Raw genomic sequence first — 24,882 nt, 5'->3', positions numbered from 1 at the left:
CTTAGCTTGCTGGCTGTAAAATGGAACAGGTTGAGAATTGGTATCTGGCTTCATCTCATTCATGTAACATTATTCCTGGTGTTTCAATGGGTTTGTATTCTGCGTCCCACTTTCCTGATCATAACTGGTCCCTAAAATTTTCAAAATGAAAAACACAAACAAGAAATGCTGTATAAACTCAGCAGGTCTGGCAGCATGCGTGGAGAGGGGAACAGAGTTAACGCTCTGAGTCCGTGTGACCCTTCGCCAGTCTCTAAACAGGTGCTGCCAGACCTGCTGAGCGCTCCCAGCATTTTCTGTTCTTGTTTCAAATTTCCAGCATCCACAGAATTGTGGCTTTTATCTCTGCCAGAGCTTAAGAAATTTGAACTAAGGGGCTCAAGTTATACCCAATGGATGAACCCTAATGATTCATTGTGCCTGGCTGCTGCTGGTGATGGGGATGTGCCAGTGTTGCTGCAGTAACCGGAAGCAGCTGCTGGGTGTGGGACCTGACCCCGGAAGCACTATCTGGGGGGGCGGAATATGGCGGCGCCTAGGAGGAGTTGAGTTTCGGTCACTGGGTTCAGTTTGTGAGGAGACCGAGTCCGCAGCAATGGATGGGAGAGAGTTCCTCGCCTCTCTGGTGGTGAGTGCTTCTCTCTACCGGCATCACTTGAATCAGTTTAAACACTTATCTGCAGGCAGCGTTTGATTTTACGCGTTCAGCACAGGTGAAATTTGAAAATACAATGGGATTGTTAACAAGGCGCTTCTTAATGACTTTTGTTCGGAGGTTTCAACTGATTTCCAGATTAATTCGTTATGAAGCATTAAGAAATCACCAAGACATTTTTACAGCAAAATTTCCCCTTGGCGACCAATGAATGAACAGTTGCAAATGCAGCCCTGTGCACATCGTATCAATCACTATTTTCATTGATTTAGGTTTGCTTTAATTAAATTATGGACACTTTTTATTTGTCCTTGGGGCGTGACACGTTTTGCCGTGCTGCCCTGGAGAAAAGCACTAATTAAATGTTAATTAAATATTTAATGAAAGTAAACTTTTCTCCATTTGCCCCCAACAATAACTACATTTCAAAAGTGCGTTGTGGTGCCCTGAGATTATGAAAAATGCCATGTTTGCAAACATGAACTCAGTTTTCATTTGGAATCTCTTGGTAAAAGTCACCAGAGTCCCAGATGACAATAGACTGCGTTCCCATTTGAGTGGTAGAGCTGACTGGTGGCGATTTAACCTGAGGATCACCACACCTCGGATGAGGGGCAAGGTTGAGAAGGCGATCCTTCATGAATAACCCCAGCCTGTATGGGAAGTTAATGGTTTAATTAAATGAAGTAGATCAGATGGTCTTTGATCCTGCAGTGTAGTGGGTGAGAGGGACAAGTTTATTTATTCTTTATGTGAGCATTGTTGCCCATCCTGACATCCCCTTGAACTAAGTGACTTGCATGGCAATTTCAGAGGGCATTTGGGAGCCAACTGTGCTGTGGGTCTGGGGTGATACTTTGGACAGACCAAATAAGGACAGCAGATTTCTTTCCCTCAAGGACTTTAGTGAGCCAGGTGGGTTTTTATGACAATTATTGATAGTTTATGGCTGCCATTACTGAGACTAGCTTTCAATCCCAAACTTAATTCAGTGAAATTTAAATTCCACTAGCTGCCATGGATTTGAACCAGTTGCTCCCCATGGATTAGCCTGGGCCTCTAGGTCAGTGATTTTCAAACTTTTTTGCCCGGGATCCATTTTAACCAACCAGCCATCCTTCGGGACCCGCATAGGCCGACCTTCGCGACTCACACCTGCCGACCTTCGCAACCCACCATTTTCTCTTGCCTTTAATGCGAGAAGTGAGCCTGGGCTTATATTCTATAGTCTAGAGTAGTGAAGAATGAGAAATGACCTCATTGAAACATGCATGATTCTCTCACATTCTGCATCTGCTCTGTAGAGTTAAGTTTTCCAAGGATGGGTGGTTTATAGCTTGGGAATATAGTCTGCAAATTACAGTGTGATGATTTTATAGATAGATGAGGAGGAATTACTTTATTCCAAGTATTGTGAATCTTTTTAATCTCTAAAATTCACTATCAAAGAGAGTTCTGCATGTTCAGTCAATGAGCATGTTCCAGGCAGATGCAGGAAGACTGAATTGAATTTTTCAAAAAATCTTCTGGGTCAGCGTGCTGATGTCAGGAGGAGGCGGTGTTTCTCTCTGGACTCCGAGCATGCGCACTGTGAGCGGGCTCGTGTGCGGAGCGCGGCCGCATTTTTAAAGCCGGCCGTGGCCGTCTTTTTTAAAGCTGCTTGCAGTTCGCATTTTAAAAGCCACTGCGGCCGTTGCACCTGAATTCCCGCAATCAGGACTGCTCCGCAACCCTCCCGACACCCGCGCACGACCCAACTGCAGGTTGTGACCCCCACTTTGAAAATGCCTGCTCTAGGTTATTGGACCAGTGACATTGCCACACAAACACGATCATCAATTTGTCAACATGACCAAAATACGATCAAAAGACAAAGGCCTAGAGTTTCCATGTCGTGAGTTGCTTTTACACTGTAGAAAAATATTTGTGCCTAACAGTGGCCTGGGGTGATATTTGCATGTGGTTTTTGAGTCCTCTAATTTGCTAAAGAAATGAAGGAATGAACATTGTAAATCATGTAAGAAAAATTATACAAATTGAAGTACAACCTTGGGTGTAGTGCTAAAATTTGAATAGTCAGAGTTCCAAGACATTGTGCTGGCGATGTCATTTCTAAATCTACTATTAGGTCGATTTCTTATTTGTTAATCATTTGAGTTCCCAAAAGTCAGTAAAGCTAAGCTTTTTAAGTGCGCCCCCCCCGGGGATCCTCACTCCCCAAACTTCTCCCCCCCCCCCCAAACTCTTCCCCCCCCCAAAACTCTTCCCCCCCCAAAACTCTTCCCCCCCCCCAAACTCTTCCCCCCCCCAAACTCTTCCCCCCCAAACTCTTCCCCCCCAAACTCTTCCCCCCCCCCCAAACTCTTCCCCCCCCCAAACTCTTCCCTCCCCCAAACTCTTCCCCCCCAAACTCTTCCCCCCCCAAACTCTTCCCCCCCCAAACTCTTCCCCCCCCCAAACTCTTCCCCCCCCCCAAACTCTTCCCCCCCCTCAAACTCTTCCCCCCCCCAAACTCTTCCCCCCCCACAACTCTTCCCCCCCCAAACTCTTCCCCCCCCCAAACTCTTCCCCCCCCCCAAACTCTTCCCCCCCCCCAAACTCTTCCCCCCCCAAACTCTTCCCACCCCCCAAACTCTTCCCACCCCCCAAACTCTTCCCACCCCCCCAAACTCTTCAATCCTTCCCCCCAAACTCTTCCCCCCCCCCAAACTCTTCCCCCCCCCCAAACTCTTCCCCCCCCAAACTCTTCCCCCCCCAAACTCTTCCCCCCCCAAACTCTTCCCCCCTCCAAACTCTTCCCCCCCCAAAACTCTTCCCCCCCAAACTCTTCCCCCCCAAACTCTTCCCCCCCAAACTCCTTACCCCCCCAAACTCTTACCCCCCCCAAACTCATCCCCCCCAAAACTCCTTCCCCCCCAAAACTCCTTCCCCCCCCAAAACTCCTTCCCCCCCCAAAACTCCTTCCCCCCCAAACTCCCTTCCCGCCCCCAAACTCCCTTCCCCCCCCAAACTCCTGCCCCCCCCAAACTCCCTGCCCCCCCCAAACTCCCCTGCCCCCCCCAAACTCCCCTGCCCCCCCCAAATCCCCTGCCCCCCCAAATCCCCCTGCCCCCCAACTCCCCCCTGCCCCCCAACTCCCCCCTGCCCCCAACTCCCCCCTGCCCCCAACTCCCCCCTGCCCCCCAACTCCCCCCTGCCCCCCAACTCCCCCCCTGCCCCCCAACTCCCCCCTGCCCCCCAACTCCCCCTGCCCCCCAACTCCCCCCTGCCCCCCAACTCCCCCCTGCCCCCCAACTCCCCCCTGCCCCCCAACTCCCCCCTGCCCCCCAACTCCCCCCCTGCCCCCCAACTCCCCCCTGCCCCCCAACTCCCCCCTGCCCCCCAACTCCCCCCTGCCCCCCAACTCCCCCCTGCCCCCCAACTCCCCCCTGCCCCCCAACTCCCCCCTGCCCCCAACTCCCCCCCCCTGCCCCCCAACTCCCCCCTGCCCCCCAACTCCCCCCTGCCCCCCCAACTCCCCCCTGCCCACCCAACTCCCCCCTGCCCCCCAACTCCCCCCCTGCCCCCCAACTCCCCCCTGCCCCCCAACTCCCCCCTGCCCCCCAACTCCCCCCTGCCCCCCCAACTCCCCCCTGCCCCCCCAACTCCCCCCTGCCCCCCAACTCCCCCCTGCCCCCCAACTCCCCCCTGCCCCCCAACTCCCCCCCTGCCCCCCAACTCCCCCCTGCCCCCCAACTCCCCCCTGCCCCCCAACTCCCCCCTGCCCCCCAACTCCCCCCTGCCCCCCAACTCCCCCCTGCCCCCCAACTCCCCCCTGCCCCCCAACTCCCCCCTGCCCCCCAACTCCCCCCTGCCCCCCAACTCCCCCCTGCCCCCCAACTCCCCCCTGCCCCCCAACTCCCCCCTGCCCCCCAACTCCCCCCTGCCCCCCAACTCCCCCCTGCCCCCCAACTCCCCCCCCTGCCCCCCAACTCCCCCTGCCCCCCAACTCCCCCCTGCCCCCAACTCCCCCCTGCCCCCAACTCCCCCCTGCCCCCCAACTCCCCCCTGCCCCCCAACTCCCCCCCTGCCCCCCAACTCCCCCCTGCCCCCCAACTCCCCCCTGCCCCCCAACTCCCCCCTGCCCCCAACTCCCCCCTGCCCCCCAACTCCCCCCTGCCCCCCAACTCCCCCCCTGCCCCCCAACTCCCCCCTGCCCCCCAACTCCCCCCTGCCCCCCAACTCCCCCCTGCCCCCCAACTCCCCCCTGCCCCCCAACTCCCCCTGCCCCCCAACTCCCCCCTGCCCCCCAACTCCCCCTGCCCCCCAACTCCCCCCTGCCCCCCAACTCCCCCCCTGCCCCCCAACTCCCCCCTGCCCCCCAACTCCCCCCTGCCCCCCAACTCCCCCCTGCCCCCCAACTCCCCCCTGCCCCCAACTCCCCCCTGCCCCCCAACTCCCCCCTGCCCCCCAACTCCCCCCTGCCCCCAACTCCCCCCTGCCCCCCAACTCCCCCCTGCCCCCCAACTCCCCCCTGCCCCCCAACTCCCCCCTGCCCCCCAACTCCCCCCCTGCCCCCCAACTCCCCCCTGCCCCCCAACTCCCCCCTGCCCCCCAACTCCCCCCTGCCCCCCAACTCCCCCCTGCCCCCCAACTCCCCCCCTGCCCCCCAACTCCCCCCTGCCCCCCAACTCCCCCCTGCCCCCCAACTCCCCCCTGCCCCCCAACTCCCCCCTGCCCCCCAACTCCCCCCTGCCCCCCAACTCCCCCCTGCCCCCCAACTCCCCCCTGCCCCCCAACTCCCCCCTGCCCCCCAACTCCCCCCTGCCCCCCCAACTCCCCCCTGCCCCCCCAACTCCCCCCTGCCCCCCAACTCCCCCCTGCCCCCCAACTCCCCCCTGCCCCCCAACTCCCCCCCCCCCCTGCCCCCCAACTCCCCCCTGCCCCCCAACTCCCCCCTGCCCCCCAACTCCCCCCTGCCCCCCAACTCCCCCCTGCCCCCCAACTCCCCCCTGCCCCCAACTCCCCCCTGCCCCCCAACTCCCCCCTGCCCCCCAACTCCCCCCTGCCCCCCAACTCCCCCCTGCCCCCCAACTCCCCCCTGCCCCCCAACTCCCCCCTGCCCCCCAACTCCCCCCTGCCCCCAACTCCCCCCCTGCCCCCCCAACTCCCCCCTGCCCCCAACTCCCCCCTGCCCCCCAACTCCCCCCTGCCCCCCAACTCCCCCCTGCCCCCCAACTCCCCCCTGCCCCCCAACTCCCCCCTGCCCCCCAACTCCCCCCTGCCCCCCAACTCCCCCCTGCCCCCCAACTCCCCCCTGCCCCCCAACTCCCCCCTGCCCCCCAACTCCCCCCTGCCCCCCAACTCCCCCTGCCCTCCCCCAGACCTCTGCCCCCCACTCCGGCCCCCCAACTCCCCCCTGGCCCCCAACTCCCCCCCTGCCCCCCAACTCCCCCCTGCCCCCCAACTCCCCCCTGCCCCCCAACTCCCCCTGCCCCCCACTCCCCCCTGGCCCCCCAACTCCGCCCCTGCCCCCCAACTCCCCCCTGCCCCCCCAACTCCCCCTGCCCCCCAACTCCCCCCTGCCCCCCCCTGCCCCAACTCCCCCCTGCCCCCCAACTCCCCCCTGCCCCCCAACTCCCCCCTGCCCCCCAACTCCCCCCCAACTCCCCCCTGCCCCCCAACTCCCCCCTGCCCCCCAACTCCCCCCTGCCCCCCAACTCCCCCCTGCCCCCCAACTCCCCCCTGCCCCCCAACTCCCCCCTGCCCCCCAACTCCCCCCTGCCCCCCAACTCCCCCCTGCCCCCCAACTCCCCCCTGCCCCCCAACTCCCCCCTGCCCCCCAACTCCCCCCCTGCCCCCCAACTCCCCCCTGCCCCCCAACTCCCCCCTGCCCCCCAACTCCCCCCTGCCCCCAACTCCCCCCTGCCCCCCAACTCCCCCCTGCCCCCCAACTCCCCCCTGCCCCCCAACTCCCCCCCTGCCCCCCAACTCCCCCCTGCCCCCCAACTCCCCCCTGCCCCCAACTCCCCCCTGCCCCCCAACTCCCCCCTGCCCCCCAACTCCACCCCCTGCCCCCCAACTCCCCCCTGCCCCCAACTCCCCCCTGCCCCCCAACTCCCCCCTGCCCCCCAACTCCCCCCTGCCCCCCAACTCCCCCCTGCCCCCCAACTCCCCCCTGCCCCCCAACTCCCCCCTGCCCCCCAACTCCCCCCTGCCCCCCAACTCCCCCCTGCCCCCCAACTCCCCCCTGCCCCCCAACTCCCCCCTGCCCCCCAACTCCCCCCTGCCCCCCAACTCCCCCCTGCCCCCCAACTCCCCCCTGCCCCCCAACTCCCCCCTGCCCCCCAACTCCCCCCTGCCCCCCAACTCCCCCCTGCCCCCAACTCCCCCCTGCCCCCCAACTCCCCCCTGCCCCCCAACTCCCCCCTGCCCCCCAACTCCCCCCTGCCCCCCAACTCCCCCCTGCCCCCCAACTCCCCCCTGCCCCCCAACTCCCCCCTGCCCCCCAACTCCCCCCTGCCCCCCAACTCCCCCCTGCCCCCCAACTCCCCCCTGCCCCCCAACTCCCCCCTGCCCCCCAACTCCCCCCTGCCCCCCAACTCCCCCCTGCCCCCCAACTCCCCCCTGCCCCCCAACTCCCCCCTGCCCCCCAACTCCCCCCTGCCCCCCAACTCCCCCCTGCCCCCCAACTCCCCCCTGCCCCCAACTCCCCCTGCCCCCAACTCCCCCCTGCCCCCCAACTCCCCCCTGCCCCCCAACTCCCCTCCCACCCCTGCCCCCCAACTCCCCCCTGCCCCCCAACTCCCCCCTGCCCCCCAACTCCCCCCTGCCCCCCAACTCCCCCCTGCCCCCCAACTCCCCCCTGCCCCCCAACTCCCCCCTGCCCCCCAACTCCCCCCTGCCCCCCAACTCCCCCCTGCCCCCCAACTCCCCCCTGCCCCCCAACTCCCCCCTGCCCCCCAACTCCCCCCTGCCCCCAACTCCCCCTGCCCCCAACTCCCCCCTGCCCCCCAACTCCCCCCTGCCCCCCAACTCCCCCTGCCCCCCAACTCCCCCCTGCCCCCCAACTCCCCCCTGCCCCCCAACTCCCCCCTGCCCCCCAACTCCCCCCTGCCCCCCAACTCCCCCCTGCCCCCCAACTCCCCCCTGCCCCCCAACTCCCCCCTGCCCCCCAACTCCCCCCTGCCCCCCAACTCCCCCCTGCCCCCCAACTCCCCCCTGCCCCCCAACTCCCCCCTGCCCCCCAACTCCCCCCTGCCCCCCAACTCCCCCCTGCCCCCCAACTCCCCCCTGCCCCCCAACTCCCCCCTGCCCCCCAACTCCCCCCTGCCCCCCAACTCCCCCCTGCCCCCCAACTCCCCCCTGCCCCCCAACTCCCCCCTGCCCCCCAACTCCCCCCTGCCCCCCCAACTCCCCCCTGCCCCCCAACTCCCCCCTGCCCCCCAACTCCCCCCTGCCCCCCAACTCCCCCCTGCCCCCCAACTCCCCCCTGCCCCCCAACTCCCCCCTGCCCCCCAACTCCCCCCTGCCCCCCAACTCCCCCCTGCCCCCCAACTCCCCCCTGCCCCCCAACTCCCCCCTGCCCCCCAACTCCCCCCTGCCCCCCAACTCCCCCCTGCCCCCAACTCCCCCCTGCCCCCCAACTCCCCCCTGCCCCCCAACTCCCCCCTGCCCCCCAACTCCCCCTGCCCCCCAACTCCCCCCTGCCCCCCAACTCCCCCTGCCCCCCAACTCCCCCCTGCCCCCCAACTCCCCCCTGCCCCCCAACTCCCCCCTGCCCCCCAACTCCCCCTGCCCCCCAACTCCCCCCTGCCCCCCAACTCCCCCCTGCCCCCCAACTCCCCCTGCCCCCCAACTCCCCCCTGCCCCCCAACTCCCCCCTGCCCCCCAACTCCCCCTGCCCCCCAACTCCCCCCTGCCCCCCAACTCCCCCTGCCCCCCAACTCCCCCTGCCCCCCAACTCCCCCTGCCCCCCAACTCCCCCCTGCCCCCCAACTCCCCCCTGCCCCCCAACTCCCCCTGCCCCCCAACTCCCCCCTGCCCCCCAACTCCCCCCTGCCCCCCAACTCCCCCCTGCCCCCCAACTCCCCCCTGCCCCCCAACTCCCCCCTGCCCCCCAACTCCCCCTGCCCCCCAACTCCCCCCTGCCCCCCAACTCCCCCCTGCCCCCCAACTCCCCCCTGCCCCCCAACTCCCCCCTGCCCCCCAACTCCCCCCTGCCCCCCAACTCCCCCCTGCCCCCAACTCCCCCCTGCCCCCCAACTCCCCCCTGCCCCCCAACTCCCCCCTGCCCCCCAACTCCCCCCTGCCCCCCAACTCCCCCCTGCCCCCCAACTCCCCCCTGCCCCCCAACTCCCCCCTGCCCCCCAACTCCCCCCTGCCCCCCAACTCCCCCCTGCCCCCCCCCAACTCACCCCCCTGCCCCCGCCCAACTCCCCCCTGCCCCCCAACTCCCCCCTGCCCCCCAACTCCCCCTGCCCCCCAACTCCCCCCTGCCCCCCAACTCCCCCCTGCCCCCCAACTCCCCCCTGCCCCCCAACTCCCCCCTGCCCCCCAACTCCCCCCTGCCCCCCAACTCCCCCCTGCCCCCCAACTCCCCCCTGCCCCCCAACTCCCCCCTGCCCCCCAACTCCCCCCTGCCCCCCAACTCCCCCCTGCCCCCCAACTCCCCCTGCCCCCCAACTCCCCCTGCCCCCCAACTCCCCCCCTGCCCCCCAACTCCCCCTGCCCCCCAACTCCCCCCTGCCCCCAACTCCCCCCTGCCCCCCAACTCCCCCTGCCCCCCAACTCCCCCTGCCCCCCAACTCCCCCTGCCCCCCAACTCCCCCCTGCCCCCCAACTCCCCCTGCCCCCCAACTCCCCCCTGCCCCCCAACTCCCCCCTGCCCCCCAACTCCCCCCTGCCCCCCACTCCCCTGCCCCCCACTCCCCCCTGCCCCCCAACTCCCCCCTGCCCCCCAACTCCCCCCTGCCCCCCAACTCCCCCCTGCCCCCCAACTCCCCCCTGCCCCCCAACTCCCCCCTGCCCCCCAACTCCCCCCTGCCCCCCAACTCCCCCCTGCCCCCCAACTCCCCCCTGCCCCCCACTCCCCCCTGCCCCCCCACTCCCCCCTGCCCCCCAACTCCCCCTGCCCCCCACTCCCCTGCCCCCACTCCCCCCTGCCCCCCACTCCCCCCTGCCCCCCCACTCCCCCTGCCCCCCCACTCCCCCCTGCCCCCCAACTCCCCCCTGCCCCCCCACTCCCCCCTGCCCCCCAACTCCCCCCTGCCCCCCCACTCCCCCTGCCCCCCACTCCCCCTGCCCCCCCACTCCCCCCTGCCCCCCCACTCCCCCCTGCCCCCCAACTCCCCCTGCCCCCCACTCCCCCCTGCCCCCCCACTCCCCCCTGCCCCCCACTCCCCCCTGCCCCCCAACTCCCCCCTGCCCCCCACTCCCCCCTGCCCCCCCACTCCCCCCTGCCCCCCAACTCCCCCCTGCCCCCCCAACTCCCCCCTGCCCCCCCACTCCCCCCTGCCCCCCCACTCCCCCCTGCCCCCCCACTCCCCCCTGCCCCCCCACTCCCCCCTGCCCCCCACTCCCCCCTGCCCCCCACTCCCCCCTGCCCCCCCACTCCCCCCTGCCCCCCACTCCCCCCTGCCCCCCCACTCCCCCCTGCCCCCCCACTCCCCCCTGCCCCCCCACTCCCCCCTGCCCCCCCACTCCCCCTGCCCCCCCACTCCCCCCTGCCCCCCACTCCCCCCTGCCCCCCCACTCCCCCCTGCCCCCCCACTCCCCCCTGCCCCCCCACTCCCCCCTGCCCCCCACTCCCCCCTGCCCCCCCACTCCCCCCTGCCCCCCCACTCCCCCCTGCCCCCCCACTCCCCCCTGCCCCCCCACTCCCCCCTGCCCCCCCACTCCCCCCTGCCCCCCCACTCCCCCCTGCCCCCCCACTCCCCCCTGCCCCCCCACTCCCCCCTGCCCCCCCACTCCCCCCTGCCCCCCCACTCCCCCCTGCCCCCCCACTCCCCCCTGCCCCCCCACTCCCCCCTGCCCCCCCACTCCCCCCTGCCCCCCCACTCCCCCCTGCCCCCCCACTCCCCCCTGCCCCCCCACTCCCCCCTGCCCCCCCACTCCCCCCTGCCCCCCCACTCCCCCCTGCCCCCCCACTCCCCCCTGCCCCCCCACTCCCCCCTGCCCCCCCACTCCCCCCTGCCCCCCACTCCCCCCTGCCCCCCCACTCCCCCCTGCCCCCCCACTCCCCCCTGCCCCCCCACTCCCCCCTGCCCCCCCACTCCCCCCTGCCCCCCCACTCCCCCCTGCCCCCCCACTCCCCCCTGCCCCCCCACTCCCCCCTGCCCCCCCACTCCCCCCTGCCCCCCCACTCCCCCCTGCCCCCCCACTCCCCCCTGCCCCCCCACTCCCCCCTGCCCCCCCACTCCCCCCTGCCCCCCCACTCCCCCCTGCCCCCCCACTCCCCCCTGCCCCCCCACTCCCCCCTGCCCCCCCACTCCCCCCTGCCCCCCCACTCCCCCCTGCCCCCCACTCCCCCCTGCCCCCCCACTCCCCCCTGCCCCCCCACTCCCCCCTGCCCCCCCACTCCCCCCTGCCCCCCCACTCCCCCCTGCCCCCCCACTCCCCCCTGCCCCCCCACTCCCCCCTGCCCCCCCACTCCCCCCTGCCCCCCCACTCCCCCCTGCCCCCCCACTCCCCCCTGCCCCCCCACTCCCCCCTGCCCCCCCACTCCCCCCTGCCCCCCCACTCCCCCCTGCCCCCCCACTCCCCCCTGCCCCCCCACTCCCCCCTGCCCCCCCACTCCCCCCTGCCCCCCCACTCCCCCCTGCCCCCCCACTCCCCCCTGCCCCCCACTCCCCCCTGCCCCCCCACTCCCCCCTGCCCCCCCACTCCCCCCTGCCCCCCCACTCCCCCCTGCCCCCCCACTCCCCCCTGCCCCCCCACTCCCCCCTGCCCCCCCACTCCCCCCTGCCCCCCCACTCCCCCCTGCCCCCCCACTCCCCCCTGCCCCCCCACTCCCCCCTGCCCCCCCACTCCCCCCTGCCCCCCCACTCCCCCCTGCCCCCCCACTCCCCCCTGCCCCCCCACTCCCCCCTGCCCCCCCCACTCCCCCCTGCCCCCCCACTCCCCCCTGCCCCCCCACTCCCCCCTGCCCCCCCACTCCCCCCTGCCCCCCCACTCCCCCCTGCCCCCCCACTCCCCCCTGCCCCCCCACTCCCCCCTGCCCCCCCACTCCCCCCTGCCCCCCCACTCCCCCCTGCCCCCCCACTCCCCCCTGCCCCCCCACTCCCCCCTGCCCCCCCACTCCCCCCTGCCCCCCCACTCCCCCCTGCCCCCCCACTCCCCCCTGCCCCCCCACTCCCCCCTGCCCCCCCACTCCCCCCTGCCCCCCCACTCCCCCCTGCCCCCCCACTCCCCCCTGCCCCCCCACTCCCCCCTGCCCCCCCACTCCCCCCTGCCCCCCCCACTCCCCCCCTGCCCCCCCACTCCCCCCTGCCCCCCCACTCCCCCCTGCCCCCCCACTCCCCCCCTGCCCCCCCACTCCCCCCTGCCCCCCCACTCCCCCCTGCCCCCCCACTCCCCCCTGCCCCCCCACTCCCCCCTGCCCCCCCACTCCCCCCTGCCCCCCCACTCCCCCCTGCCCCCCCACTCCCCCCTGCCCCCCCACTCCCCCCCTGCCCCCCCACTCCCCCCTGCCCCCCCACTCCCCCCTGCCCCCCCACTCCCCCCTGCCCCCCCACTCCCCCCTGCCCCCCCACTCCCCCCTGCCCCCCCACTCCCCCCTGCCCCCCCACTCCCCCCTGCCCCCCCACTCCCCCCTGCCCCCCCACTCCCCCCTGCCCCCCACTCCCCCCTGCCCCCCCACTCCCCCCTGCCCCCCCACTCCCCCCTGCCCCCCCACTCCCCCCTGCCCCCCCACTCCCCCCTGCCCCCCCACTCCCCCCTGCCCCCCCACTCCCCCCTGCCCCCCCACTCCCCCCTGCCCCCCCACTCCCCCCTGCCCCCCCCACTCCCCCCTGCCCCCCCACTCCCCCCTGCCCCCCCACTCCCCCCTGCCCCCCCACTCCCCCCTGCCCCCCCACTCCCCCCTGCCCCCCCACTCCCCCCTGCCCCCCCACTCCCCCCTGCCCCCCCCACTCCCCCCCTGCCCCCCCACTCCCCCCTGCCCCCACTCCCCCCTGCCCCCCCACTCCCCCCTGCCCCCCCACTCCCCCCTGCCCCCCCACTCCCCCTGCCCCCCACTCCCCCCTGCCCCCCCACTCCCCCCTGCCCCCCCACTCCCCCCTGCCCCCCCACTCCCCCCTGCCCCCCCACTCCCCCCTGCCCCCCCACTCCCCCCTGCCCCCCCACTCCCCCCTGCCCCCCACTCCCCCCTGCCCCCCCACTCCCCCTGCCCCCCCACTCCCCCCTGCCCCCCCACGCCCCCCTGCCCCCCCACGCCCCCCTGCCCCCCCACGCCCCCCTGCCCCCCCACGCCCCCCTGCCCCCCCACGCCCCCCTGCCCCCCACGCCCCCCTGCCCCCAACGCCCCCCTGCCCCCCAACGCCCCCCTGCCCCCCAACGCCCCCCTGCCCCCCCAACGCCCCCCTGCCCCCCAACGCCCCCCTGCCCCCCAACGCCCCCCTGCCCCCCAACGCCCCCCCTGCCCCCCAACGCCCCCCCCTGCCCCCCCCAACGCCCCCCTGCCCCCCAACGCCCCCCTGCCCCCCAACGCCCCCCTGCCCCCCAACGCCCCCCTGCCCCCCAACGCCCCCCTGCCCCCCAACGCCCCCCTGCCCCCCAACGCCCCCCTGCCCCCCAACGCCCCCCTGCCCCCCAACGCCCCCCTGCCCCCCAACGCCCCCCTGCCCCCCAACGCCCCCCTGCCCCCCAACGCCCCCCTGCCCCCCAACGCCCCCCATGCCCCCCAACGCCCCCCTGCCCCCCAACGCCCCCCTGCCCCCCAACGCCCCCCTGCCCCCCAACGCCCCCCTGCCCCCCAACGCCCCCCTGCCCCCCAACGCCCCCCTGCCCCCCAACGCCCCCCTGCCCCCCAACGCCCCCCTGCCCCCCAACGCCCCCCTGCCCCCCAACGCCCCCCTGCCCCCCAACGCCCCCCTGCCCCCCAACTCCCCCCTGCCCCCCAACTCCCCCCTGCCCCCCAACTCCCCCCTGCCCCCCAACTCCCCCCTGCCCCCCAACTCCCCCCTGCCCCCCAACTCCCCCTGCCCCCCAACTCCCCCCCTGCCCCCCAACTCCCCCCTGCCCCCCAACTCCCCCCTGCCCCCCAACTCCCCCTGCCCCCAACTCCCCCCTGCCCCCCAACTCCCCCCTGCCCCCCAACTCCCCCCTGCCCCCCAACTCCCCCCTGCCCCCCAACTCCCCCCTGCCCCCCCAACTCCCCCCTGCCCCCCAACTCCCCCCTGCCCCCCAACTCCCCCCTGCCCCCCAACTCCCCCCTGCCCCCCAACTCCCCCCTGCCCCCAACTCCCCCCTGCCCCCCAACTCCCCCCCTGCCCCCCCAACTCCCCCCTGCCCCCAACTCCCCCTGCCCCCAACTCCCCCTGCCCCCCAACTCCCCCCTGCCCCCCAACTCCCCCCTGCCCCCCAACTCCCCCCTGCCCCCCAACTCCCCCCTGCCCCCCAACTCCCCCCTGCCCCCCAACTCCCCCCTGCCCCCCAACTCCCCCCTGCCCCCCAACTCCCCCCTGCCCCCCAACTCCCCCCTGCCCCCCAACTCCCCCCTGCCCCCCAACTCCCCCCTGCCCCCCAACTCCCCCCTGCCCCCCAACTCCCCCCTGCCCCCCAACTCCCCCCTGCCCCCCAACTCCCCCCTGCCCCCCAACTCCCCCCTGCCCCCCAACTCCCCCCTGCCCCCCAACTCCCCCCTGCCCCCCAACTCCCCCCTGCCCCCCAACTCCCCCCTGCCCCCCAACTCCCCCCTGCCCCCCAACTCCCCCTGCCCCCCAACTCCCCCCTGCCCCCAACTCCCCCCTGCCCCCCAACTCCCCCCTGCCCCCCAACTCCCCCCTGCCCCCCAACTCCCCCCTGCCCCCCAACTCCCCCTGCCCCCCCCCCCAACTCCCCCCTGCCCCCCAACTCCCCCCCTGCCCCCCAACTCCCCCCTGCCCCCCAACTCCCCCTGCCCCCCAACTCCCCCCTGCCCCCCAACTCCCCCCTGCCCCCCAACTCCCCCCTGCCCCCCAACTCCCCCCCCTGCCCCCCAACTCCCCCCTGCCCCCCAACTCCCCCCTGCCCCCCCAACTCCCCCCTGCCCCCCAACTCCCCCCTGCCCCCCAACTCCCCCCTGCCCCCCAACTCCCCCCTGCCCCCCAACTCCCCCCTGCCCCCCAACTCCCCCCTGCCCCCCAACTCCCCCCTGCCCCCCAACTCCCCCCGGCCCCCCAACTCCCCCCTGCCCCCCAACTCCCCCCTGCCCCCCAACTCCCCCCTGCCCCCCCAACTCCCCCCTGCCCCCCAACTCCCCCCCTGCCCCCCAACTCCCCCCTGCCCCCCCAACTCCCCCCTGCCCCCCAACTCCCCCTGCCCCCCCAACTCCCCCCTGCCCCCCCAACTCCCCCCCTGCCCCCCCAACTCCCCCCTGCCCCCCCAACTCCCCCCTGCCCCCCCAACTCCCCCCTGCCCCCCCAACTCCCCCTGCCCCCCCAACTCCCCCCTGCCCCCCAACTCCCCCCTGCCCCCCCAACTCCCCCCTGCCCCCCAACTCCCCCCTGCCCCCCCAACTCCCCCCTGCCCCCCCAACTCCCCCCTGCCCCCCCAACTCCCCCCTGCCCCCCAACTCCCCCCTGCCCCCCAACTCCCCCCTGCCCCCCCAACTCCCCCCTGCCCCCCAACTCCCCCCTGCCCCCCAACTCCCCCCTGCCCCCCAACTCCCCCCTGCCCCCCAACTCCCCCCTGCCCCCCAACTCCCCCCTGCCCCCAACTCCCCCCTGCCCCCCAACTCCCCCCTGCCCCCCAACTCCCCCCTGCCCCCCAACTCCCCCCTGCCCCCCAACTCCCCCCTGCCCCCCAACTCCCCCCTGCCCCCCAACTCCCCCCTGCCCCCCAACTCCCCCCTGCCCCCCAACTCCCCCCTGCCCCCCAACTCCCCCCTGCCCCCCAACTCCCCCCTGCCCCCCAACTCCCCCCTGCCCCCCAACTCCCCCCTGCCCCCCAACTCCCCCCTGCCCCCCAACTCCCCCCTGCCCCCCAACTCCCCCCTGCCCCCAACTCCCCCCCTGCCCCCCAACTCCCCCCTGCCCCCCAACTCCCCCCCTGCCCCCCAACTCCCCCCTGCCCCCCAACTCCCCCCTGCCCCCCAACTCCCCCCTGCCCCCCAACTCCCCCCTGCCCCCCAACTCCCCCCTGCCCCCCAACTCCCCCCTGCCCCCCAACTCCCCCCTGCCCCCCAACTCCCCCCTGCCCCCCAACTCCCCCCTGCCCCCCAACTCCCCCCTGCCCCCCAACTCCCCCCTGCCCCCCAACTCCCCCCTGCCCCCCAACTCCCCCCTGCCCCCCAACTCCCCCCTGCCCCCCAACTCCCCCCTGCCCCCCAACTCCCCCCTGCCCCCCAACTCCCCCCTGCCCCCCAACTCCCCCTGCCCCCCAACTCCCCCCTGCCCCCCAACTCCCCCCTGCCCCCCAACTCCCCCCTGCCCCCCAACTCCCCCCTGCCCCCCAACTCCCCCCTGCCCCCCAACTCCCCCCTGCCCCCCAACTCCCCCCTGCCCCCCAACTCCCCCCTGCCCCCCAACTCCCCCCTGCCCCCAACTCCCCCCTGCCCCCCAACTCCCCCCTGCCCCCCAACTCCCCCTGCCCCCAACTCCCCCCTGCCCCCAACTCCCCCCTGCCCCCCAACTCCCCCCTGCCCCCCAACTCCCCCCTGCCCCCCAACTCCCCCCTGCCCCCCAACTCCCCCCTGCCCCCCAACTCCCCCCTGCCCCCCCAACTCCCCCCTGCCCCCCAACTCCCCCCTGCCCCCCAACTCCCCCCTGCCCCCCAACTCCCCCCCTGCCCCCAACTCCCCCCTGCCCCCCAACTCCCCCCTGCCCCCAACTCCCCCCTGCCCCCCAACTCCCCCCTGCCCCCCAACTCCCCCCTGCCCCCCAACTCCCCCCTGCCCCCCAACTCCCCCTGCCCCCCAACTCCCCCCTGCCCCCCAACTCCCCCTGCCCCCCAACTCCCCCCTGCCCCCCAACTCCCCCCTGCCCCCCAACTCCCCCCTGCCCCCCAACTCCCCCCTGCCCCCCAACTCCCCCCTGCCCCCCAACTCCCCCCTGCCCCCCAACTCCCCCCCTGCCCCCCAACTCCCCCCTGCCCCCCCAACTCCCCCCTGCCCCCCAACTCCCCCCTGCCCCCCAACTCCCCCCTGCCCCCCAACTCCCCCCTGCCCCCCAACTCCCCCCTGCCCCCCAACTCCCCCCTGCCCCCCAACTCCCCCTGCCCCCCAACTCCCCCCTGCCCCCAACTCCCCCCTGCCCCCCAACTCCCCCCTGCCCCCCAACTCCCCCTGCCCCCCAACTCCCCCTGCCCCCCAACTCCCCCCTGCCCCCCAACTCCCCCCTGCCCCCCAACTCCCCCCTGCCCCCCAACTCCCCCTGCCCCCCAACTCCCCCCTGCCCCCCAACTCCCCCCTGCCCCCCAACTCCCCCTGCCCCCCAACTCCCCCCTGCCCCCCAACTCCCCCCTGCCCCCCAACTCCCCCCTGCCCCCCAACTCCCCCCTGCCCCCAACTCCCCCCTGCCCCCCAACTCCCCCCTGCCCCCCAACTCCCCCCTGCCCCCCAACTCCCCCTGCCCCCAACTCCCCCCTGCCCCCCAACTCCCCCCTGCCCCCCAACTCCCCCCTGCCCCCCAACTCCCCCCTGCCCCCCAACTCCCCCCTGCCCCCCAACTCCCCCCTGCCCCCCAACTCCCCCCTGCCCCCCAACTCCCCCCTGCCCCCCAACTCCCCCCTGCCCCCCAACTCCCCCCTGCCCCCCAACTCCCCCCTGCCCCCCAACTCCCCCCTGCCCCCCAACTCCCCCTGCCCCCCAACTCCCCCCTGCCCCCCAACTCCCCCCTGCCCCCCAACTCCCCCCTGCCCCCCAACTCCCCCCTGCCCCCCCAACTCCCCCCTGCCCCCCAACTCCCCCCTGCCCCCCAACTCCCCCCTGCCCCCCAACTCCCCCCTGCCCCCCAACTCCCCCCTGCCCCCCAACTCCCCCCTGCCCCCCAACTCCCCCTGCCCCCCAACTCCCCCCTGCCCCCAACTCCCCCCTGCCCCCCAACTCCCCCCTGCCCCCCAACTCCCCCCTGCCCCCCAACTCCCCCCTGCCCCCCAACTCCCCCCTGCCCCCCAACTCCCCCTGCCCCCCAACTCCCCCCTGCCCCCCCAACTCCCCCCTGCCCCCCAACTCCCCCCTGCCCCCCAACTCCCCCCTGCCCCCCAACTCCCCCCTGCCCCCCCACTCCCCCCTGCCCCCCCACTCCCCCCTGCCCCCCACTCCCCCCTGCCCCCCCACTCCCCCCTGCCCCCCCACTCCCCCTGCCCCCCCACTCCCCCTGCCCCCCCACTCCCCCCTGCCCCCCCACTCCCCCCTGCCCCCCCACTCCCCCCTGCCCCCCCACTCCCCCCTGCCCCCCCACTCCCCCTCCCCCCCTGCCCCCCCCACTCCCCCCTGCCCCCCCACTCCCCCCTGCCCCCCCACTCCCCCCTGCCCCCCCACTCCCCCCTGCCCCCCCACTCCCCCCTGCCCCCCCACTCCCCCCTGCCCCCCCCACTCCCCCCTGCCCCCCCACTCCCCCCTGCCCCCCCACTCCCCCCCTGCCCCCCACTCCCCCTGCCCCCCCCACTCCCCCCTGCCCCCCCACTCCCCCCTGCCCCCCCACTCCCCCCCTGCCCCCCCACTCCCCCCTGCCCCCCCACTCCCCCCTGCCCCCCCCACTCCCCCCTGCCCCCCCACTCCCCCCTGCCCCCCACTCCCCCCTGCCCCCCCACTCCCCCCTGCCCCCCACTCCCCCCTGCCCCCCCACTCCCCCTGCCCCCCCACTCCCCCCTGCCCCCCACTCCCCCCTGCCCCCCCACTCCCCCCTGCCCCCCACTCCCCCCTGCCCCCCCACTCCCCCCTGCCCCCCCACTCCCCCCTGCCCCCCCACTCCCCCCTGCCCCCCCACTCCCCCCTGCCCCCCCACTCCCCCCTGCCCCCCCCACTCCCCCCTGCCCCCCCCACTCCCCCCTGCCCCCCCACTCCCCCCTGCCCCCCCACTCCCCCCTGCCCCCCCACTCCCCCCTGCCCCCCCACTCCCCCCCTGCCCCCCCACTCCCCCCTGCCCCCCCACTCCCCCCTGCCCCCCACTCCCCCCTGCCCCCCCACTCCCCCCTGCCCCCCCACTCCCCCCTGCCCCCCCACTCCCCCCTGCCCCCCCACTCCCCCCTGCCCCCCACTCCCCCCTGCCCCCCCACTCCCCCCTGCCCCCCACTCCCCCTGCCCCCCCACTCCCCCCTGCCCCCCCACTCCCCCCTGCCCCCCCACTCCCCCCTGCCCCCCCACTCCCCCCTGCCCCCCCCACTCCCCCTGCCCCCCCACTCCCCCCTGCCCCCCCACTCCCCCCTGCCCCCCCCACTCCCCCCTGCCCCCCCACTCCCCCCTGCCCCCCCACTCCCCCCTGCCCCCCCACTCCCCCCCTGCCCCCCCACTCCCCCCTGCCCCCCCACTCCCCCCTGCCCCCCACTCCCCCCTGCCCCCCACTCCCCCCTGCCCCCCCCACTCCCCCCTGCCCCCCCACTCCCCCCTGCCCCCCCACTCCCCCCTGCCCCCCACTCCCCCCTGCCCCCCCACTCCCCCTGCCCCCCCACTCCCCCTGCCCCCCCACTCCCCCCTGCCCCCCCCACTCCCCCCTGCCCCCCCACTCCCCCCTGCCCCCCACTCCCCCCTGCCCCCCCACTCCCCCCTGCCCCCCCACTCCCCCCTGGCCCCCCCACTCCCCCCTGCCCCCCCACTCCCCCCCTGCCCCCCCACTCCCCCCTGCCCCCCCACTCCCCCCTGCCCCCCCCACTCCCCCCTGCCCCCCCACTCCCCCCTGCCCCCCCACTCCCCCCTGCCCCCCCACTCCCCCCTGCCCCCCACTCCCCCCTGCCCCCCCACTCCCCCCTGCCCCCCCACTCCCCCCTGCCCCCCCACTCCCCCCTGCCCCCCCACTCCCCCCTGCCCCCCCCACTCCCCCCCTGCCCCCCCACTCCCCCCCTGCCCCCCCACTCCCCCCCTGCCCCCCCACTCCCCCCTGCCCCCCCACTCCCCCCTGCCCCCCCACTCCCCCCTGCCCCCCCACTCCCCCCTGCCCCCCCACTCCCCCCTGCCCCCCCACTCCCCCCTGCCCCCCCCACTCCCCCCTGCCCCCCACTCCCCCCTGCCCCCCCCACTCCCCCCTGCCCCCCCACTCCCCCCTGCCCCCCCACTCCCCCCTGCCCCCCCCACTCCCCCCTGCCCCCCCACTCCCCCCTGCCCCCCACTCCCCCCTGCCCCCCCACTCCCCCCTGCCCCCCCACTCCCCCCTGCCCCCCCACTCCCCCCTGCCCCCCCACTCCCCCCCTGCCCCCCCACTCCCCCCTGCCCCCCCACTCCCCCCTGCCCCCCCACTCCCCCCTGCCCCCCCACTCCCCCCTGCCCCCCCACTCCCCCCTGCCCCCCCACTCCCCCCTGCCCCCCACTCCCCCCTGCCCCCCCACTCCCCCCTGCCCCCCCACTCCCCCCTGCCCCCCCACTCCCCCCTGCCCCCCCCACTCCCCCCTGCCCCCCCACTCCCCCCTGCCCCCCCCACTCCCCCCTGCCCCCCCACTCCCCCCTGCCCCCCCACTCCCCCCTGCCCCCCCACTCCCCCCTGCCCCCCCACTCCCCCCTGCCCCCCCACTCCCCCTGCCCCCCCACTCCCCCCTGCCCCCCCACTCCCCCTGCCCCCCCACTCCCCCCTGCCCCCCCACTCCCCCTGCCCCCCACTCCCCCCTGCCCCCCCACTCCCCCCTGCCCCCCCACTCCCCCCTGCCCCCCCACTCCCCCCTGCCCCCCCACTCCCCCCTGCCCCCCCACTCCCCCCTGCCCCCCCACTCCCCCCTGCCCCCCCACTCCCCCCTGCCCCCCACTCCCCCCTGCCCCCCCACTCCCCCCTGCCCCCCACTCCCCCCTGCCCCCCCACTCCCCCCTGCCCCCCCACTCCCCCCTGCCCCCCACTCCCCCCTGCCCCCCCCACTCCCCCCTGCCCCCCCACTCCCCCCTGCCCCCCCACTCCCCCCTGCCCCCCCACTCCCCCCTGCCCCCCCACTCCCCCCTGCCCCCCCACTCCCCCCTGCCCCCCCACTCCCCCCTGCCCCCCCACTCCCCCCCTGCCCCCCCACTCCCCCCTGCCCCCCCCACTCCCCCCTGCCCCCCCACTCCCCCCTGCCCCCCCACTCCCCCTGCCCCCCCACTCCCCCCTGCCCCCCCACTCCCCCCTGCCCCCCCACTCCCCCCTGCCCCCCCACTCCCCCCTGCCCCCCCACTCCCCCCTGCCCCCCCACTCCCCCCTGCCCCCCACTCCCCCCTGCCCCCCCACTCCCCCCCTGCCCCCCCACTCCCCCCCTGCCCCCCCACTCCCCCCCTGCCCCCCCACTCCCCCCTGCCCCCCCACTCCCCCCTGCCCCCCCACTCCCCCCTGCCCCCCCACTCCCCCTGCCCCCCCACTCCCCCCCTGCCCCCCCACTCCCCCCTGCCCCCCCACTCCCCCCTGCCCCCCCACTCCCCCTGCCCCCCCACTCCCCCCTGCCCCCCCACTCCCCCCTGCCCCCCCACTCCCCCCTGCCCCCCCACTCCCCCCTGCCCCCCCACTCCCCCCTGCCCCCCCACTCCCCCCTGCCCCCCCACTCCCCCCTGCCCCCCCACTCCCCCCTGCCCCCCCACTCCCCCCTGCCCCCCCCACTCCCCCCTGCCCCCCCACTCCCCCTGCCCCCCCACTCCCCCCTGCCCCCCCACTCCCCCCTGCCCCCCCACTCCCCCCTGCCCCCCCACTCCCCCCTGCCCCCCCACTCCCCCCTGCCCCCCCACTCCCCCCTGCCCCCCACTCCCCCCTGCCCCCCCCACTCCCCCCTGCCCCCCCACTCCCCCCTGCCCCCCCACTCCCCCTGCCCCCCCACTCCCCCCTGCCCCCCCACTCCCCCCTGCCCCCCCACTCCCCCCTGCCCCCCCACTCCCCCTGCCCCCCACTCCCCCTGCCCCCCCACTCCCCCCTGCCCCCCCCACTCCCCCCTGCCCCCCCACTCCCCCCTGCCCCCCCACTCCCCCCTGCCCCCCCACTCCCCCTGCCCCCCCACTCCCCCCTGCCCCCCCACTCCCCCCTGCCCCCCCACTCCCCCCTGCCCCCCCACTCCCCCCTGCCCCCCCACTCCCCCCTGCCCCCCCACTCCCCCCTGCCCCCCCACTCCCCCCTGCCCCCCCACTCCCCCCTGCCCCCCCACTCCCCCCTGCCCCCCCACTCCCCCCTGCCCCCCCACTCCCCCCCTGCCCCCCCACTCCCCCCTGCCCCCCCCACTCCCCCCTGCCCCCCCACTCCCCCCCTGCCCCCCCACTCCCCCCCGCCCCCCCACTCCCCCCCCGCCCCCCCACTCCCCCCGCCCCCCCACTCCCCCCCGCCCCCCCACTCCCCCCCGCCCCCCCCACTCCCCCCCGCCCCCCCACTCCCCCCCGCCCCCCCACTCCCCCCCGCCCCCCCACTCCCCCCGCCCCCCCACTCCCCCGCCCCCACTCCCCCCCGCCCCCCCACTCCCCCCCGCCCCCCCACTCCCCCCGCCCCCCCACTCCCCCCCGCCCCCCCCACTCCCCCCCGCCCCCCCCACTCCCCCCCGCCCCCCCACTCCCCCCCGCCCCCCCACTCCCCCCCGCCCCCCCACTCCCCCCCGCCCCCCACTCCCCCCCGCCCCCCCACTCCCCCCCGCCCCCCCACTCCCCCCCGCCCCCCCACTCCCCCCCGCCCCCCCACTCCCCCCCGCCCCCCCACTCCCCCCCGCCCCCCACTCCCCCCCGCCCCCCCACTCCCCCCGCCCCCCCACTCCCCCCCGCCCCCCCACTCCCCCCCGCCCCCCCACTCCCCCCCGCCCCCCCACTCCCCCCGCCCCCCACTCCCCCCCGCCCCCCCACTCCCCCCCGCCCCCCCACTCCCCCCCGCCCCCCCCACTCCCCCCCGCCCCCCCACTCCCCCCCGCCCCCCCACTCCCCCCCGCCCCCCCACTCCCCCCCGCCCCCCCACTCCCCCCCGCCCCCCCACTCCCCCCCCGCCCCCCACTCCCCCCCGCCCCCCCACTCCCCCCCGCCCCCCCACTCCCCCCCGCCCCCCCACTCCCCCCCCGCCCCCCCACTCCCCCCCGCCCCCCCACTCCCCCCCGCCCCCCCACTCCCCCCCCCCGCCCCCCCACTCCCCCCCGCCCCCCCACTCCCCCCCGCCCCCCCACTCCCCCCCGCCCCCCCACTCCCCCCCGCCCCCCCACTCCCCCCCGCCCCCCCACTCCCCCCCGCCCCCCACTCCCCCCCGCCCCCCCACTCCCCCCCGCCCCCCCACTCCCCCCCCGCCCCCCCACTCCCCCCCCGCCCCCCCCTCCCCCCCGCCCCCCACTCCCCCCCGCCCCCCCACTCCCCCCTCCGCCCCCCACTCCCCCCCGCCCCCCCACTCCCCCCCGCCCCCCCACTCCCCCCCGCCCCCCACTCCCCCCCGCCCCCCCACTCCCCCCCGCCCCCCCACTCCCCCCCGCCCCCCCACTCCCCCCCGCCCCCCACTCCCCCCCGCCCCCCCAACTCCCCCCCGCCCCCCAACTCCCCCCCCCGCCCCCCAACTCCCCCCCGCCCCCCAACTCCCCCCCGCCCCCCAACTCCCCCCCGCCCCCCAACTCCCCCCCGCCCCCCAACTCCCCCCCGCCCCCCAACTCCCCCCCGCCCCCCAACTCCCCCCCGCCCCCCAACTCCCCCCCGCCCCCCAACTCCCCCCCGCCCCCCCAACTCCCCCCCCCCCCGCCCCCCAACTCCCCCCCGCCCCCCAACTCCCCCCCGCCCCCCAACTCCCCCCCGCCCCCCAACTCCCCCCCGCCCCCCAACTCCCCCCCGCCCCCCAACTCCCCCCCGCCCCCCAACTCCCCCCCGCCCCCCAACTCCCCCCCGCCCCCCAACTCCCCCCCGCCCCCCCAACTCCCCCCCGCCCCCCAACTCCCCCCCGCCCCCAACTCCCCCCCGCCCCCAACTCCCCCCGCCCCCCAACTCCCCCCCGCCCCCCAACTCCCCCCGCCCCCCAACTCCCCCCGCCCCCCAACTCCCCCCCGCCCCCCAACTCCCCCCCGCCCCCAACTCCCCCCCGCCCCCCAACTCCCCCCCGCCCCCCAACTCCCCCCCCGCCCCCCAACTCCCCCCCGCCCCCCAACTCCCCCCCGCCCCCCAACTCCCCCCCGCCCCCCAACTCCCCCCCGCCCCCCAACTCCCCCCCGCCCCCCAACTCCCCCCCGCCCCCCAACTCCCCCCCGCCCCCCAACTCCCCCCCGCCCCCCAACTCCCCCCCGCCCCCCAACTCCCCCCCGCCCCCCAACTCCCCCCCGCCCCCCCAACTCCCCCCCGCCCCCCCAACTCCCCCCCGCCCCCCAACTCCCCCCGCCCCCCCAACTCCCCCCCGCCCCCCCAACTCCCCCCCGCCCCCCCAACTCCCCCCCGCCCCCCCAACTCCCCCCCGCCCCCCCAACTCCCCCCCGCCCCCCCAACTCCCCCCCGCCCCCCAACTCCCCCCCGCCCCCCCAACTCCCCCCCGCCCCCCCAACTCCCCCCCGCCCCCCCAACTCCCCCCCCGCCCCCCCAACTCCCCCCCGCCCCCCCAACTCCCCCCCGCCCCCCCAACTCCCCCCCGCCCCCCCCAACTCCCCCCGCCCCCCCAACTCCCCCCCGCCCCCCCAACTCCCCCCCGCCCCCCCAACTCCCCCCCGCCCCCCCAACTCCCCCCCCCCGCCCCCCCCAACTCCCCCCCGCCCCCCCAACTCCCCCCCGCCCCCCCAACTCCCCCCCGCCCCCCCAACTCCCCCCCGCCCCCCCAACTCCCCCCCCGCCCCCCCCAACTCCCCCCGCCCCCCCAACTCCCCCCCGCCCCCCCAACTCCCCCCCGCCCCCCCAACTCCCCCCCGCCCCCCCAACTCCCCCCCGCCCCCCCAACTCCCCCCCGCCCCCCCAACTCCCCCCCGCCCCCCCAACTCCCCCCCGCCCCCCCAACTCCCCCCCCCCGCCCCCCCAACTCCCCCCCGCC

At 76.1% G+C, this 24,882-nt stretch overlaps 1 protein-coding gene across 2 annotated transcripts in view; it reads left to right on the top strand.

The window, feature by feature from the left end:
• Positions 1-501: 501 nt before the first annotated feature.
• The window catches only part of slc25a26 (solute carrier family 25 member 26), a 361,771-nt gene continuing 337,390 nt past the window's right edge, over positions 502-24,882 (top strand). For both annotated transcript variants that reach the window (XM_072472312.1, XM_072472311.1), the window contains exon 1: positions 502-628. In XM_072472312.1, coding sequence (XP_072328413.1) covers positions 596-628 — 33 coding nt within the window. In that variant the 5' untranslated portion in view covers positions 502-595. The remainder of the gene's footprint in view (positions 629-24,882) is intronic.

Source organism: Scyliorhinus torazame, chromosome 13, assembly GCF_047496885.1.
Source record: "Scyliorhinus torazame isolate Kashiwa2021f chromosome 13, sScyTor2.1, whole genome shotgun sequence".
In the NCBI taxonomy this organism is placed as follows: Eukaryota; Metazoa; Chordata; class Chondrichthyes; order Carcharhiniformes; family Scyliorhinidae; genus Scyliorhinus; species Scyliorhinus torazame.
This window is presented reverse-complemented; position numbering and strand designations above follow the sequence as displayed.